At 46.6% G+C, this 18,275-nt stretch overlaps 1 protein-coding gene across 2 annotated transcripts in view; it reads left to right on the top strand.

Moving 5' to 3' along the window:
• FEZ1 (fasciculation and elongation protein zeta 1) overlaps positions 1 to 18,275 on the top strand; it is a 119,375-nt gene that overhangs the window by 62,620 nt on the left and 38,480 nt on the right. Inside the window, exons 1-2 of one of the 2 annotated variants that reach the window (XM_079762375.1) lie at positions 8,551 to 8,695; positions 14,601 to 14,945. In XM_079762375.1, coding sequence (XP_079618501.1) covers positions 14,635 to 14,945 — 311 coding nt within the window. In that variant the 5' untranslated portion in view covers positions 8,551 to 8,695; positions 14,601 to 14,634. Of the gene's footprint in view, positions 1 to 8,550; positions 8,696 to 14,600; positions 14,946 to 18,275 lie in introns of those variants that run through there. The other variant, XM_079762376.1, reaches the window with a different exon arrangement.

Below are 18,275 nucleotides of genomic sequence, written 5' to 3'. Positions count from 1 at the left end.
CCAAGACGTAGGCCTATTTGGTGCCTTTGTGTTCTACCATGTGGCTCAGCAGCACCAGGAAAGGAACAGGGGCTGGGAGACACATCTCACCGCACGCGAGCAAATTGATTGCCAGCAAAATACCACACGGAGCTTTTGTTGGGCTCTGAGAATCCAGGCACCTTTTGTTCAAGACGCGTCGGGATGAGGACATTTTCAAGCAGCAGCGAAAGCAAGAAAGCAATGTGTGCAGTAAGGTTCGGGAAGGCTGAGAATGTGGTCAACACAGAAACAAACGCGGTCCCCTAGGGAGGAAGAACCGATGAAGAGGAAGGAGTGGCAGCAGGGCCGGTGGCAGGCCTGCCAGCCCTTTTTCTGGGCTTGCTCAGAATCCTTGTCATCACCGGTCTCTCTGTGGACGGGGTGTGAGCCGGGGCTGTTCTGGGCTTTGGAATCAGATGGCCCTGGGTTGGAACCCTGGTCTCCACCTTACCGACTCTGTCTCTAAGTCCATTTCCTTTCTCTCAGGACCGAGGACAATAACAGCTACTCTGTAGAGGCACTGTGAAAATTAAAGGAGATGTTTAAAGGCTTAGTTAACAGTAACATTAGTTAACGTTCTGTGCACGAAAGGCACACACACAGCAGCTGCCCTTTTACATTCCTGGCTCCTTAGAAATGGCTTCGGTTGTTCTGTGGCACCACCTGAGAGCTGACCATTTACATATGAACAGGATCTTCTTTCCTTTTTTTTAAATTCATTGACTTAAAAAAAAAATCCTGAGCTATAATCACATGCCATAAGTCACCCTTTAGTGTATACAATTCGTTGGATTTTTGTATAGTCACAGAGCTGTGCAACCATCACCATCCTCTAATTTTAGGACATTTCATCACCCCCCCAAGAAACTAAAGAAAAACTACACAGGCATTAGCAGTCACTCTCCAATCCCCTCCCCACACAGTCCCTGACAACCGCTAATCTACTTCCTTTCTCTATGGATTTATCTATTCTGCACATTTTATGTAAACCGAGTCATACAATGTGTGGCTTTCTGTGTCTGGCCTCTTTTACTTACTTAGCATAATGTTTTTAAGGTTCATCCATGTTGTCGCATACGTGAGTACCATTGTTTCTTTTTATGGCCGAATAATAGTCCATTGCATGCATATGCCACATTTGTGTATCCACTCATCTCTCGATGAACATTTGGGTTGTTTCCATTCTTTGGCTACTATGAATAAAGCTGCTGTGGACATTCAGGTACAAGTGTTTGTGTGCGCGTGCCAATCCAGTTTTAGCTCATGGTGTACCTGGCCTCATGGCCCACGTAGGATCAGATAAAGAAGGGCTGATGCCATTACTTCTTGTTAAAGTTCCATTAACCCCCGTTTCCCCCTCATTCTGACTCTCATCTCTCCCATAGAACAGTCTAGTCAGTCTCACGCAAATTTCCAGATAGGGCACTTTGAGGTACTCACAAAAGATATCATTATGTTCCCCCACAAAAGATATCCTTGGCCCTGACCGGTTTGGCTCAGTGGATAGAGCGTCAGCCTGCAGACTCAAGGGTCCCAGGTTCGATTCCGGTCAAGGGCATGTACCTTGGTTGCAGGCACATCCCCAGTGGGAAGTGTGCAGGAGGCAGCTGATCGATGTTTCTATCTCATCGGTGTTTCTGACTCTTTATCCCTCTCCCTTCCTCTCTGTAAAAAATCAATAAAATATATATATATTTTTAAAAAAGATATCCTTGAAGTGGGGAAAGGGGATAGGAAGAGAGTGGCAATGATACATAGGCTAGACTTATTATTCAAGGACTATTCAAATATCATTTAGAAACATTGTTTTAAACTTTTTCACTGAGATAGGCTAATTATCACACACACATCACTTAGGAATTGCCTGTGTCCACAAACGTAAGGATAAATAGAGGGTTGCTAGGTAAAATATAGGGATACATTGAGTGCCCAGTTAAATTTGAATTTTAGATAAACAATAATTTTTTAGTGTAAGTCTATTGTATGCCATAATTTTGAATAATTATTTAAAAAAATATATTCATGAACAGAAATTCAAATTTAACACGGTGTCCCATATTTTTATTCAGTAAATCTGGCAACCCTAGAAGGAAAAATTAAAGAACATCCAATAGTTATAAATCATTTTTATGGCGGGATAGCAACTGAGGTTTGGTTATAGGAAATCCCAGAATAAAATGGAATTTGGAGTTAATTTGTAGATTTAATTGACTCCCTCTCTAGGGCTTTTATAACTGAATGTGTATAACTTTTGCTTTCTCACAATCTCTCTCTGAAATAATCAATAGTCTACAAATGGAGAAACAAGGCAAAGATATTAAAAGACTAGAGGCCCGGTGCACAAAATTCGTGCACGGGAGTGGGGTGTCCCTCAGCCCGACCTGCGCCCTCTCGCAATCCGGGACCCCTTGGGTAGGGGCCCTAGGCCTGGCTGGCAATCAGGGCCTACCGGGGCTTTCCTTCCCATGACTGCTGGCAGCTGCCTCCCCTTCCCTGCCACCAGTCACCTCTCTCTGTAGGCGACAGGTGTGGGGTGCGATCACTTGGCTGGTCTGGGCCTCCCTCTGTGGGGCAATCAATCACAGGGCTCCGTGATCAATGGTTCCACAGAGGTAGGCCCCGCCCACCCACCGCAGCATTGCTGGCTGGGTAGCCTGGGCCTCCCTCTGCGGGGCGATTGTGGAATGATTGTGGGGTGATTGTGGGGTGATGGCGGACCCCCTAACCAATCGCATCACACCCGCCTTGGCTAGCCTGGTGGCAGTGCATGTCATAGCATGGTTGTCCGGAAGGTTGTACAGACGGTCATTCTGTTGTTCGGTTGTTCAATTGATTTGCATATTAGCTTTTATTATTATAGATACTTCAAGATCCATCAGTGATTTTGGGGTCAATTTAAACAAATATTGTGATTGGTTTTGGGAAGAAAATGTAGAGTGTAATTCCATTAAATTTAAGAGCAGGGAAGGATTTTATTTGAAGCCCTTTTAGTTTAGATGAAGAAATTGAGGTTCAGAAAAACTAAGCAATTTTCTCTAAGCCACGAAGCTGGCTAATGGGGAAGTGGACATTGAAATCCTAAACCCCTGACTCCCAGCCTACAGAGGTTTTTCCGATTTACGGACACCACATGCCCTTCCCTTCTCCTCCCTTTGCTGTAGTTTCCTCTCCTTCAATGTGGCCTTGATAATCAGCCCAGCCATCATTGTTTTACAATTCTGTAAGACACTAGCTGGGGATTCCTCCTAGATCTTGCAAATAATATAGAGCATATTACTTAAAGTGAATAAAATATTTTTCTGTTATAAACAAGGTTTACAAAAGGATTTAAGAATAGTTCCTATTTACTTATTTTTTTTTAAAATATATTTTATTGATTTTTTACAGAGAGGAAGAGAGAGGGATAGAGAGTTAGAAACATCGATGAGAGAGAAACATCGATCAGCTGCCTCTTGCACACCCCCTACTGGGGATGTGCCCGCAGCCAAGGTACATGCCCTTGACCAGAATTGAACCTGGGACCTTTCAGTCCGCAGGCCGACGCTCTATCCACTGAGCCAAACTGGTTTCGGCCATATTTACTTCTTTTAGTTGTAAAGAGTTGCTATTATCAGACTTTGGGGTAATCTTATCTAATAGGCAATGAGAAGCTTCCTTTGATTTATACATTTGCATTTTGTTCATGCTCATCATTACACCCAATGAACAAATTCCTAAATTGGGAAAAAAAAATCTGTATTTATTTGAATACTAGTGGCCTGGTGCACGAAATTCGTGCACATTAGTAGGGAATTAATTAGAGGAAATATTTTAATATTGCTATTTCCCCTTTCTCTATAATAGAAGTATCATAGATGAAAGAAAATTAGTAAAATGTATATGAAAATCTCCCTCCTATCAGAGTCTGGGGCGCGCCGTGGGACCCAGAGTCAAGTCCCCGCCCACTCGCTAGCGCCTTGAAATCGAGAGAGACCCAGACCCAGACCCAGACCTGGGGGTGCGCAGCCTCAGGTCCCCTGGCCTGGCACCGGGCCTTGGGGCATGGCCTCAGGTCCCCTGGCCTGGCACCGGGCTGTGGGGCATGGCCTCAGGCCAGAGGGCGTGATGACCATTTGCATATTAGCTCTTTATTATATAGGATACAAATCTGCAAAATCTGAAGATTTTGAGTGATCATACATTGTCAAAGCTTCTGGTTTTACACTTGTTCTATATCTCACTGCTGTATGTGTTTCTAAGACAGCAGTTAATACTTTGCCTCATCAATTTCTCACATGTTATAGGGGTTGGATCAATATCTAACCATGAGTTTTTCCTTTTATAGCTCTCCAAAACCCAGTCACCAAGCCAGTCCAGGCCAAGAATTTTGCAGACTATCATTTTGTCTCTGTATTTTATTTATTTTTATTTTAAAATATATTTTTATTGATTTCAGAGAGGAAAGGAGAGGGAGAGATAGAAACATCAATGATGAAAGAGAATCATTGATTGGCTGCCTCCTGCATACCCCCTACCGGAGATTGAGCCCACAACCCGAGCATGTGCCCTGACCAGGAATCGAACCCGGGACCCTTCATCCACAGGCCAACGCTCAATCCGCTGAGACAAACCGGCTAGGGCTGGTCTCTGTACTTTAAAGGGAACAGTGTCGCTTATCCCCAACCCAGCCTACCTCTTCTTCAGGGCTTGGTGTTCAGTATCGTTAAGGTCTCACCTCATAGCATGTGACAATGAGAAGAAACTGGCTTATTTAAAACCTGGCTACAACAACTTTGTGAAAACGACTAACTGCTGAAAATAAGACTTTGGGAGAAACATGGGTTCTTCGCTCGTCACATTCGCAGGATTGAAAAGGCTGCAATGACTCAGCGCTGAGGCCTTGGAGAGGACGGCTGGGGCCTAGGGCAGCATTTACAGAGCATGCGGCCTCCGAGAGTTTGCTGGTGACGTGATTTTTATATGGCTAGCCTGGTGCAGTGAAGTGGCAGTGTTCTTGGGCCTTTTCATTTCCTCAAGTTCCTTTCGGAATCATCACATCTCTGAATACCAGGGCATCTGGGGGGATAGCAGAAAATAGAGACGCTTCCTAACATTGAGGGGAGTGGGAGTCAGTCCTCAGGGGTTTATACAAATGATGTCCCTGCTTGTCCTGGGGTGGAGGGGAGTTCTCATGAAGACTCAAAAATTAACCTTAAACAGCTCATGGAGCTGAACCATGTCAAGGTAGTCTCCCCACATGACTGTCTGGGTCTATTTCCTATTCAGAGTAGGAGACAACAATAAACCTGTCCTGTCACCATTCACCCAGAGCACGTAGCCACAGAAAAGAAGAAGAACAGCTTTTGGGGGAGGGCACTATCGATCTAAAAGCTTCCCTCACCCTGGGGACCTCATTTTTCTTATTAAAATGTGTGATTCTCCTTTATTGAAATACTCAATTCTTTTTTTTATAATATATCTTTATTTATTTCAGAGAGGAAGGGAGAGGGAGAGAGAGCTAGAAACATCAATGATGAGAGAGAATCATCGATCAGCTGCCTCCTGCACGCCCCACACTGGGGATCAAGCCCGAAACCTGGGCATGTGCCCTGACCCGGAATTGAACCGTGACCTCCTGGTTCATAGATTGATGTTCAACCACTGAGCCATGCCGGCTGGGTGCAGCCGGGCTCAGTTCTCTTCTTTATAGAAAAAAAATTGTCATCACATTTACCCTTATGGGAATTTCCAATATCTTGAGGGATCTTAATCTTTATTTGCCATCAAGTTCCTGTATTTTTGTCATTTTACAGAGATGGCTACCCTGGAATTCATAACTATTCCTGGGGTTGATTTATTATCAATGTTTACAATACTGCTTATTCTTTGTGAAAGCAATATGGTCTTGTCCTTGGTGCATGTGCTTTGTGGTAGGGAGCGATTACCCGCAGGCTAGATGGCCGTGAGTAGATTTTGAATCATGGGGAATATTCCATTTCCCTTGCGAAAACAAATCGGGGATTTTAATCCACCCTGGAGATCGAAGATGGAGATGAATATAGGCTTGAATTGCATGTTGGTGTTTGAGGACTAGCAGTGATGGAAACACCAAGTAGTCTCAGAATGTTAGCAGGTATGAGCTCATCTTTATTGACTGGGCTGTGATTGACATAGGTTTTCAATAAAGATTCAGCAGCTCATATCCAGAATGTCATGGAAAACAGGCTTCTTCAAGATGGAACCTTCCTGAGAACACTGCCACTTCACTGCCTGGGGAGGGGGCGGAACTGGAGTAAAGATAAATTTAGAAAAAGATGGAGCCTTCTAAGTAAGATCAAATAGGATGAGTACAATACGTATCATGCTGCCACCAAATTTCTAATCACAGCAAGTCATTTCTGGTTTAAAAACCATTAAGCAAAACAAAACGAAGGGCCGGGCAGCCCAGTGAGGTCAAGTTTCCCATCACTAGAGGTGTCTCAGTAGGAACTGTGTGTAGCGTTGTGTTGGTTTCTGAATCAGGTGGCTGGTTGGACTAGCTCAGTGGTCGGCAAACTCATTAGTCAACAGAGCCAAATATCAACAGTACAACGATTGAAATTTCTTTTGAGAGCCAAATTTTTTAAACTTAAACTTCTTCTAACGCCACTTCTTCAAAATAGACTCGCCCAGGCCGGGGTATTTTGTGGAAGAGCCACACTCAAGGGGCCAAAGAGCCGCATGTGGCTTGCGAGCCGCAGTTTGCCGACCACGGGACTAGATGATTGTTAAATGCTTTGGAGACTCCAAGAATCTTTGATTCAACTTAAGTAAATTAGGGACTACAATAAGTTCAGCTCAGGAACTAAAAGAAGCCCCTAGAATGATAGTGGTGTGATTCCAGGAGCAGTTATTTGCCCTGTAGCCCCAACAACTAGCAGTCTGTACCCATGACCCAGCCTTAGCTTTTGCTTACTTAAAGGCATGTGTGTGCCTTTGTACATCCCCAAGCTTTACTCGGTTGGTTTCCTCTGTCTGAAAGGAAGCCCCGTCCTAGCAGAATGTGCACTTGCCCCTTGAAGACCTAAGTCTAAGGTAGTGCTTCTCCCCTGGGGTGATTTTGTAACTCCCCTCCCCCACCCCAGGGTTCACTTGATGAAGTCTGGAGACATTTTCGGTGGTTACAACTCAGGGAAGGGGGCGGTGCTAAGGCATCTAGTGGGCAGGGATGCTGCTAACCATCATACAACACACAGGACAGCGCCCAACAGTAACCACCCAGCCCCAGATATCACCAGTGCCGAGCTTGAGGAACCCTGATTTAAGCGGGGTGACCTTTGGGGCAGAAGTCCCGCCGTCTTCCTCACTATCACACAGCAGTCATAGAAATTTGTTGAAAACACTTTATATCTTCTTTAAGGCACTTGTCACTTTGTCAACCGGGAGTGTCACTGGTTTGGAAAACTTTTTAAGCTCTAGAAACTCTGTCTGTTTAAATATAAAATGGGACTTACTCTGATTAGAGAGGTGAGGAGGTGGGAATGGCTCACCTGTCAGCCTTCAGGAGGACTCCTGAAACTCCAGCAACAGACAAGCAGCACTTATTGAGTACTTACTGTATGCTAGATCCTGTGCCAAAGCTTTACATGGATTGCACACAGGAGGTATTAATATATGTTGAATTATCTTATTTAATTCTTCTAAGGTTGTGTATTAATTTCTTTAAATATATATATATATATATATATATATATATATATATATATATATATATTGATTTCAGAGAGGAAGGGAGAGGGAGATAGAAACATCAGTGATGAGAGTCATTGATCCACTGCCTCTTGCACGCCCTACACTGAGGATTGAACCCGCTACCAGAGCCTGTGCCCTGACCGGGAATCAAACTGGTTCGTAGGGCAACGCTCAACCAGCAAGCCACGTCCGCTCAGGCTGTCTTAGTTTCTTAGACACCAAGTTTTTGTTTTTTTTAAAAAATATATTTTATTGATTTTTTTTTACAGAGAGGAAGGGAGAGGGGTAGAGAGTTATAAACATCGATCAGCTGCCTCCTCCCCCTACTAGGGTTGGAGCCCACAACCAAGGTACATGCCCTTGACCAGAATCGAACCTGGGACTCTTCAGTCCGCAGGCCGACGCTCTATCCACTGAGCCAAACTGGTCAGGGCTAGACACCAAGTTTTTAAAGTCCAGGAGTCGTTGGAGTGTGTCTGCGGGCATCCGCCTGTCCATCCACCCAGCCACCTCCGAGCTTCTTTTGAGCATTACAGCATCAGGCCCAGTGAGATTTCCAAGTGGGGAGTTAAGGCTCGCGCGCATCTTGGCGCTTCTGCATGTTTTGTGGGGGAAGCAGAAAGGCCGGCGCTTAGGGGGGCGGGGGCACCTACTCATGAATATTAATAAAGGCGGCCACCTGCTCCGAGGAAGGCTCTGAATGCTAACGAGGAGATGACGCACGGGTCCGCGCGTGCCCGTGGGCGGGAGCCCGAGCGCGGGCGCGCCCCCGGAGCCGGGCACGAGCGCGGGGAGGGGCGAGGGCGGGTGGAGGGGAGCTCGCCGCAGCCGCCTCCGCTGCCGCCGCCCGGCCGCCGCTGCCCGCCGCTGCCCGCCGCTGTCCGGCACCGCGCTCCGGCCGTTCTGTGGATGGAGGTGTCCCGCTGAGCCCGGGGACCGCCTCCCTCCGCCAGGACCCGCACAGGTGCAGTCGCGGGGGCGACCTTGGTCCGGACTGACCCACGCCATGGGTGGGGGTTGGACGGGGTGGTGAGGGGGCCCCGCGACCCGGGCTTCGGGGGCCCGCAGGTCGAGGGGAGCCGCAGCCCCGCACCCCCCGACGCGTCCCATCCTGGAATCAGAAAGAAAAGCCCGGAGGTGGGCGCTCTCTGCTCTGCCCTTCGCGGGAGCGCAGCGGGGATGCGGGGACTTGGGCACTGCCAGCAGCATCCGAGCCTGGGCCCCCAGCCAGGCTGGTGTGTGTGTGTGTGTGTGTGTGTGTGTGTGTATCCGCGCGTGTGGCTGAGGGTGACAGTGCTGCGTGTGCGTGCGTGTATGACAGCGTGTGTGTGTGTGTGTGTGTGTGTGTGTGAGCGCACCCGGGCGGGGGTGCATGTGTGTATGTGTATGTGTATGTGACAGTGTATATGTGTATGTGACAGTGTGTGTGTATGTGTATGTGTCTGTGTGTGTGTATGCGTGTGTGTCTGTGCCCAAGCACGCGGTGTGGGGCCGGCGAGCAGGGGACGCTGCCCGGTGCTGCCAACCCAGCAGCCACCGAGCAGCGGGTGGGTGCCTCCTTTCAAGACCGTTATCTGGCCCGTCACCTTAAAGCTCCAGTCATCTCTGCCCTTAATAACCCGCGCCGCCCCCCTGTGCCCTCCCTGGGGTGCCAGGCCTTCCCCAGGACCGGGCATTCCTGCAGGGTCAGCGCCCTGGCCGCTGCCGCAGACGCTGGGGAGCAATTGTTGGGCCACAGAACAGGTCGGAGAAAGGACGAGTTGGCTCTGTCCCGAGCTGGGCCCAGCGCTGGACAGAGCCCAGGGTGGGGTGATTATCACAGCCCTCTATTCGCTCTTGCTATCCCTTCCCTCCTTGCCGACCCCCTCCTTGCCTATCGACACCCCCAACTCCCCTCCCACTTCGGTGTCTCCATCCTGTTTGGCCAAAAGGGCCCGTGGAATGTGTGCAGCCGGCGGGATGAGCCCAGCTTGCTTGGAGTGCCAGCCATTGTGCTGCTCGGAGGAGCCTTTCTTTGCCCGAACAGCCCAGGAGCGGAGGGCAGGGGGGATGAGAGATGAGGGTGATGGAGCAGCAGGAGGAGGGGAACAGAGGGAAACAGAACCGCAAAGGGGTTGCTGGCTTATAAGCAATGAAATACTCTTTCTGTCAAAATGTGAAGCTGCCACAATCACGTATCCTGACTGGGCTTGGCCGAGTAGCAGCAGGAAAACCGAAGGTGCATCAGTGGAAGGAGGTTCTGGGGAGGCTGGGGGTGGGGGGTGCGGCACACAGGATCTCTTGATTTATGGGGCAAGTGATGGGAAGAAGGGGAGATGGCATGGAGGCCTCTGGAGGCACGGTGAATTCTCTGCTGCTCTGCTCCGCTCTGCTCAGCCAGCAAAGCAGGGAGATGTGACTGCTGCCCCACGCTGCGGCCCGTGCATCATTATGTGTTCCCTGCTGGCCTCTGTTAAGCTCCGGGATGCCTTTTCTTTCCCAAATTGCACTACCCATCAGGAGCCAACATAAATGGAATAGATAATAGGACATAATCAAACTGTAGTCCTGTACTCTGTTCTGTGATAAAGAGAAAAAGAGAAAAAGCCTTCTATGGTTCCTTCTTTTTGCCATTCTCCATGTATTCTTTTAAAAATCAACTTTGGAAGCATAGAGAAAGGGGATAAGTGATCAATTATTTCAACTGTAGCTTTTAAAATATATATATTTTTATTGATTTCCGAGAAGGAAGGGAGAGGGACACAGAGAGAGAAATACCAATGATGAGAGAGAATCATTGATTGGCTGCCTCCTGCATGCCCCCTACCGAGGATCAAGCCCCCAACCCCGGCATGTGCCCTTGACCGGAATCGAACCCGGGACCCTTCAGTCCGCAGGCCCACGCTCTATCCACTGAGCCAAACCAGCTAGGGCTCAACCCCAGCTTTTAAGGGGAGGAGGCCTCCCCGACGACCTGCTGATGAAGACAGGAGCAAGCTTGCCAGATGCAAGAGTAGGACATTTCAGTTTGGGGGCAAAGGCACCCGACCAAGAGAGAAGAGTGTAAAAAGGCAAGCTGTGATGAAAGGAAGGGGAGTAAAGGGCACCATTTCCAGAAGGGCTGCCAGCCCCAACCCAGAGGCCCCTCCTCAAGACCAGGGCAGGGCCAGTCAGAATGCCGGGTTCTCATCTCCTCTGCCGCGGCCTGGGCCCTTTCTGCAAAGCCTGGGCTCAGGTTGGGTGCTGAGTGGCTTCTGGTTCCCAGCACAGGCTTTCAGTTTTAGCATCACCTCCAGCTGGCCATTCATGTGGAGCTTCTTGGCTTCTCGGCAGTGAAATCGATGACAAGAAATCAGGCCATGTTGTTGATTACGATCATGTTTCTGAACTCTAGAACTGTGATATCCATTTCTTCTTTAATAAACCTCTAGATGAATCCATTTCTCTAGAGTCTGAAGGAGCCGAGGATAGGTGCTTTCAGCATAATCTTCCTGTTGCCAACATTCAAAACTCAATCTTAGTCCTAGATTGCCCTCTTGTTGCTAGTTAATTAGTATGGATTGTGCCATTTCAAATCAGCACCCCCTTGGTATCTCCTGCTCCTCCCAGCACCCCCTCTCTCCTAGAGAAGCGTGCACATTTAAAGGAAATGTAAAATTTTGGAACAGCTGCTGGTTAACCTTTATGTCTCTCTGAAATGGGACCTGGGACCCAAGAGGCTTCGACCAAATGAATTTAAAGTATGGTGCTTTAGCAAAAAAGATGAAAAAATTCACTTAGCAATAAATAGTTCTCTCATTTGATAGGCATTTTGAAGCCTAGAATATCATAGCAAGGATTGTTTTTCTTTCACTTGGAGCATTCTCAATCCACATTTCTGTGTAACCAAGTTATTCTCATTTTCCTAGTCATTGGCTTTTATTGGACACTATGTATTCCATGCATTGTGCTTAGCATTTCAAAGTTGATCTCATTGACTCCACAAAATAACTACTATTCAATGTAAGTGCTATTCTAAATCCCAATTATAGATGAGGAGACTGAGGCACAAAGAGGCTGATGATTTGCCCCAAGTCTCAGAGCTGGGAAGTGACAGGGCCAGGATGGGAATCTGCAGTCCAGGGTCTTCACCATCACAGAGTCCTGCCTCCATCCGCACAAACCCTCAGCAGTAAAACCTTCCCTTGCTCTCTACTGCACTCCATGATCTTTCCTAAACTCCCTTGGGCACTAAAGGATTCCTAATTTTGTTTAAAATATGGTTTCAGAAAGAGGAAGGGAGAGGGAGAGAGAGAGATAGAAACATCAATGATGAGAGAGAATCATTGATTGGTTGCCTCCTGCACACCCCTACTGGGGATCGAGCCCGCAACCTGGGCATGTGCCCTGACTGGAATCAGACATGATCTCCTGGTTCATAGGTCGATGCTCAACCACTGAGCAACACTGGCCGGACAGGATTCCTAATCTTTTCTGTGCCATGGGCCCCTTTGGCCATATAAAAGAGCCCTTGGGGTCTGTAGACTAGGTGAGGAATCCCTGACTGACGATTAGTTGTGTATTCCTCTATAGGTGTGTTGTCCAATAGGGTAGCCACTAGCCACATGTGGCTATTGGGCACTGGGAAGGTGGGTGGTCCAAATGGAGACTAGCTGTAATTGTAAGACATACCCTGGATGTCAAAGACTTAGTATGGAAAAAGAATGTAAAATGGATCATCAGTATTTTAAAATATGGATTACAATTTGAAATGGTGATATCTTGGATATACTGGATTAAATAAAATATATTATTATAGTTAAATTATTAAGTTAATATGTTATTAAAATTAACTTCCAAAGGTATTAGTTCTATACCAACACCTTCATCTAACAAATGAGTTCATCAGGACCCACGATGCTTATCCTTGAGCCAGGTCTGTTGGCTCTTATTTTTTTTAAAAATATATTTTATTGATTTTTTACAGAGAGGAAGGAAGAGGGATAGAGAGCTAGAAACATCGATGAGAGAGAAACATCGACCAGCTGCCTCCTGCACACCCCCCACCGGGGATGTGCCCGCAACCAATGTACATGCCCTTAACCGAAATCGGACCTGGGACCTTCCAGTCCGCAGGCCAACGCTCTATCCACTGAGCCAAACCAGTTTCGGCGGTCTGTTGGCTCTTAAGCCTGTGTTCTTTCCAAGATATCACACTGCTCTTGTTTCCTTTTGTATTCGAAGGTCCTATCATGCTGCCTCTGTAAACTGTACACACTCAGAATATATTGGATGTGATGCTGACTTAACCACCAGTAAAAACCCAGGAAGAGCCGCCCAGGTCCTCACCCAGCGCGCCCTTTGCTTCCCTTATTTAGAGTTTTAAACGTTGTAGACAGAGATGGAGAGTGAAGTCCTAGGGTAAACCCCGTGGTTTTTGCTGTCCATTTGGTTCTCCTTGAATAGTGGTTCCAATTTGAGCAGCTAACTGCATCAAAAATCACAGCGACCGGAGAGCAAAGCTGGGTTGCCTTTCTATGTTACCAGGAAGGAGGTTTTGTGTGCAGAGGAGGGTATGATCGATGATGATACCTGTGCTGCCTGAGGTGGAGAATGAGAAACTGTATGTGGATGAGAAGATAGTTTTTTCAGCGAGTACACATTGATTGGTTGCCTGGCCACAGGGCAGCGTGTGCTAGGAGCCCAGGAGGCTATTCAGAGGACGCCAGTGCCCTCGCGGGATTTAGATTCAAATTGGGGAAGGGCTTGGAGGTGCAAACGGATGGATAAATCACAGATGAAGGCAATGGGTGAAGAGGGCCCGGAGCTGTGGGAAATGCAGGGAGGCCAGAGCCTGCAGCCTTCCCGGGCACAGAGGCCAAGATGGTGGTTGTGGACTCTGGCTCTGGAACAGTGGGGAACACATTGGTAGTTGGATCCGTCTTTTATGGATACTAGACCATTTAATCCATTCCTCTAGTCCTGGCTATGCTCTGTGTCTGGGAAAAACTCAGGTGCTTGTTTGAAAACCTCTGTTAGTGTTCTGTCAGTCTGTTATTTATTGATGAGGGTAGTAATAGCGAGGTCCATGACTTGCTATCCAAAATCCTTGGGGCCAGGCATGTTTCAGAATTTAGATTATCTCAACATGTGGAAGGCAGTAATAGAGTGCCTATTCTGCAAAGCATCCCCTGAGGCACCGGTGCAATAATCTCTATAGTTTAAAAAATTAATATTTCTGCAGCAAAACACACTAAGTGGGATAACTTAAAACCATAAGCAGCTTGTATATTCATGTAAATCAGGTTTAGTTGCCAAATGAGCTTAGTTAGCTTCAGGTCAGGTTTTTCCACCAAATAAGTTATGAAGAACTTCCAGTTTCCAGAGCACGTGGTTAAGGATATGGGCCTATTTCGAACAATATTGACATTGGTTGTCTGCCAGCCACTGTCCTAAGCTCTTCCCTGTGTTTACTCCTTTTACCCTATGACAACCCTTGGAGGTAGGTCCTGGTATTATTTCTGTCTTGGGTCGAATAAAAGGAAACACAGAGAAGTTAAGAAACTTGCTAAGGTCGAAGCTGGGGAGGGGCAGAACAGGATGTGAGCCTGGGCGGTCTGGTCCAGGGGCTGCACACTGAACCACGATGCTTCGGTTTTTAGAGCAGGGAATTGGAAGCAGGTATTCCTCTCAAGTGTATTCTACTTAGATTAGTGTTATTCATACTGACAATGATATTTGAACTCCTTAAGTGCAGAATAATGAGCAAGCCCAGGAGCGATGGATGCCAGTTAAGTGGACTCTCTGTGTTTAGAGAGACACAGAGTAATGGAATATGTGATTACGTTCCCTCCGCAGGGCTGGCCCCAACGCCCAGTCCAAACTCACATTAGCTTGTTCATTTCTTCCAGAGAAACGAGCCTTGAACGTTGCCGCTGCGCCAGGATGGAGGCCCCACTGGTGAGTCTGGATGAAGAGTTTGAGGACCTCCGGCCCTGCTGCTCAGAGGAACCGGAGGAGAAGCCACGGTGTCTGTACGGCTCCTCGCCCCACCACCTGGAGGACCCCTCCCTCTCTGAGCTCGAGAATTTCTCTTCTGAAATCATCAGCTTCAAGTCCATGGAGGACCTCGTGAATGAATTTGACGAGAAGCTCAATGTCTGCTTCCGGAACTACAATGCCAAGACCGAGAACCTGGCTCCCGTGAAGAACCAGTTCCAGATCCAAGAGGAGGAGGAGACCCTGCAGGACGAGGAGTAAGACGTCTTAGTTGCCCTCTCTTGCTTCATACAAGAGCCCTGGGGTCTGGGGACCTTGACATAGACCTAGATTCTGTCTAGGAGCTCCTGGCTTCTTACTACCTTTTCATGTCAGCCGGGCAGTGCTCTCCCTGGTAGTTGCTGCCATTGTCCTGTCGTATCCCTTCATAGTCACCTGTGGAGCTTTCTTAAGTTGAAACATTAAAGAAGTGAAGGGATTTTAGGAAATAGAGTTTCCCCTAGATACAAAATAGAATTTCGGGAGTATGGTAAACTAACTTTCTTTCTTTCTTTCTTTCTTTCTTTCTTTCTTTCTTTCTTTCTTTCTTTCTTTCTTTTTAAAAAAAATATATCTTTATTGATTTCAGAGAGGAAGGGAGAGGGAAAGAGAGATAGAAACCTCAATTATGAGAGAGAATCATTGATTGGCTGCCTCCTGCAGGTCCCCTACAGGGGATCAAGCCCGCAACCCAGGCATGTGCCTTTGACCGAAATCGAACCTGAGACCCTTCAGTCCGCAGGCCGACGCTCTATCCACTGAGCCAAACCAGCTAGGGCTGTCTTTAGCTTTCTTTATGCCAGTAGTAACCCACCCAGCTTTAAAAAATAAGGACCAGAAAAAAACAAACAAAAAACCTGTGATGGAGGAATCTATTTCATTAGAGCAATTTGCTTCAAGAAACACCAGAATTGTGAACAAGTCCAAATTGCTTACCACCCCTCACATGTAGAAAAAATGTCTAGAAATGAACTTGAGCCCACGGAATTACCCAGGGTAGTGGTTGGCAAACTGTGGCTCGCGAGCCACAGGCGGCTCTTTGGCCCCTTGAGTGTGGCTCTTCCACAAAATACCATGGCCTGGGCGAGTCTATTTTGAAGAAGTGGCGTTAGAAGAAGTTTAAGTTTAAAAAATTTGGCTTTCAAAAGAAATTTCAATCGTTGTACTGTTGATATTTGGCTCTGTTGACTAATGAGTTTGCCGACCACTGACCCAGGGGAATACAAAGATGATAACTGGGTGAAGGGGCTTCCGAGTGTGCAGGTTCCCCAGGCCACTCACTAGCCACCTTCTCAGGCCAGAACAGTAGTTGAGAAAAGATATCTAAGAACAGAGCTGTTTGAGGAGGGACCAGAAAGAGAAGGGGTAATTTTTCACATAAATTAAAGAGTGTTTGGGGCATTGATAAAAACAAAAAACAAAAACCAATGAATTCCCTGCAGAGATAAAACATGCACCAATTGTTCTTTGGGCATCACCCAAGAAATGCCACGTAGTTGGTCATGGGAGTTTGGAAAACAACTGTGCTTTTGGTTTCTCTTTTTATGGACTTGAGCAGGAATAGCTGACCTTAGACAAGCTGCGTAAGAGGCATGTCCTAGAGACCTAGACAGAGGATTGAACCTGACCATATTGGGCAGATAGTAGCTTATTTGGTGGCTAATGAAGACGGTATCTCTGAATACAGGGCAACAAATCTGTGTCTTACTATTATATCCCCACGGTCTAATGTAGTGCTTGGTGTGTAGTAAGTGATCAAATAATACTTTTGAGTGACATATTGACTATTGAATGAATGGAATGGCGATAATAGCTTGCCTTGTAGGTATACGTACAGTGTTTCTAGCTAGGTCTAACCCATTTCTGTCTTCTCTTTTTCATTAATGCTCACCTGAAGGCCTGGGCATAGAGGACATGTCACTCTGGTGACCAGTACTATCACAGTGGACTGTATGTTATTCCATTTCAAGTTTCAAACTAATTCTTTTTAGATACTGAGACTGTTATAATTTGTTCGACTCTTTTAAATCCAAAAAAGGATGACCGTGGGGCTTTATTATACAGAGTGTTTCTTCACTCTAGTCCATTGCACCAGGCAATGAGCTAGAAATATAAAGACTATGAATTCTAATTTTCAGACTCTCACTAAGTCGCTGTGTGACCTTGGGCTAGTCACTAACTCTAGTTGACTGCGTGGGTCCTCATCTTTGAAACCTCCAGAGCTCTGTCTTGATGAAGCGGGACTAAGGACTGGCAAAGAACCTCATTTCTCACCTCACCCGGGCTGCGCTCTGAAAATGACTTTTTACGACGTGTCCAATTCCTTTTGCTTCCGACAAATCATCTCTCCCCTACTTCACCCGCCGCTGCCTCATTAAGGATGGAGGCACAGCCAGCAAGTAGCACATTAACAGAGGCCACTCAATGTCAATTACCCTCACATGGGATTAGTGTCTTATCCTGACTTTCCCCGACTTGCCTGCCTCATTGACTGACTCAGCTAACAGACCAAAGGTTGAAAAATTCCTTAGAGATAAAAGTATGATTTGGGGGTAGTGTCGAGGGAGGAATCTGGGAAGAGAGAAATTAACATTGTGGTCAGCGTATCTGAATCTTTACAAATTAATATAAAAATGAGAATCCAACTACATACTTTGTTTTATAGACACCTATTCAGATATTTTAACTGTAAAATATGAAGAGATAAAGGAAGAAGATAATTTAATAGCTGACTTGATTGTGGTTCTCTTGCATAGCTCTAGGGTTCCAATAAACTTGCTTAGGTTTGGTATTTGGAGGGATAGTTCATCTACAAATGAACTGAAAGTGTTTTGGGTGGGATATAACAGGGACTTGGCAGAGATATCAGCTTATCTCTGATTCACCAGGGGAGTGGACGGCAAACCGTGGTTCTCGAGCCACATTCGGCTCGCGAGCCGCCGTTTGCCGCTCTGTTGACTAATGAGTTTGCCGACCACTGCACCAGGGCATGGGGGCATTAAACGAGAGTCAGACTTGAATATATAGCTCCTGTTTTTAAATTTAGAAACTATTTCAGAATCTCTTCCTTGCTTATATGTGATCAACCTTCCCTTTATCATAAGAGATTGAACCTGGAGGCCCGAGGTTCCTTAGGGGCCAATACAAAACGGGAAGGGGCAGTTCTCACCCCACCTCCTGCCTCCTGGGGTCCCTCTCAGCCTTCTTACAAGTGCCCCGAGATAGAGGGGCCAGCCCCGGGAGACCTGACAGATTTCTTGTTCTTCAGGCGGAATTGTGGGGTCAAAGGTGAGGTTAAAAACAAAGTCTGCATAATATATAAACGGCCTACAATCAGCCACACTTTACGTTGTAGACAAATAAATACCAAATAACCAGATAGGAAAAGATGACAGATAACTGATTTTTTAGGAAAGTTAATTCTCTTCTTTCTCCATATAGAAGGCACAGATTGTATTAATTGTATTTAAGCATTTATAAAGAATCCGAAAAGTTGTTCAAAGTCATTCATGTGCTAGTAATTAATTATTCTTAAGTATTAACTGCAA

This window comes from Cnephaeus nilssonii (genome assembly GCF_951640355.1).
Source record: "Cnephaeus nilssonii genome assembly, chromosome: 22".
NCBI classification, from domain to species: Eukaryota; Metazoa; Chordata; class Mammalia; order Chiroptera; family Vespertilionidae; genus Cnephaeus; species Cnephaeus nilssonii.
This window is presented reverse-complemented; position numbering and strand designations above follow the sequence as displayed.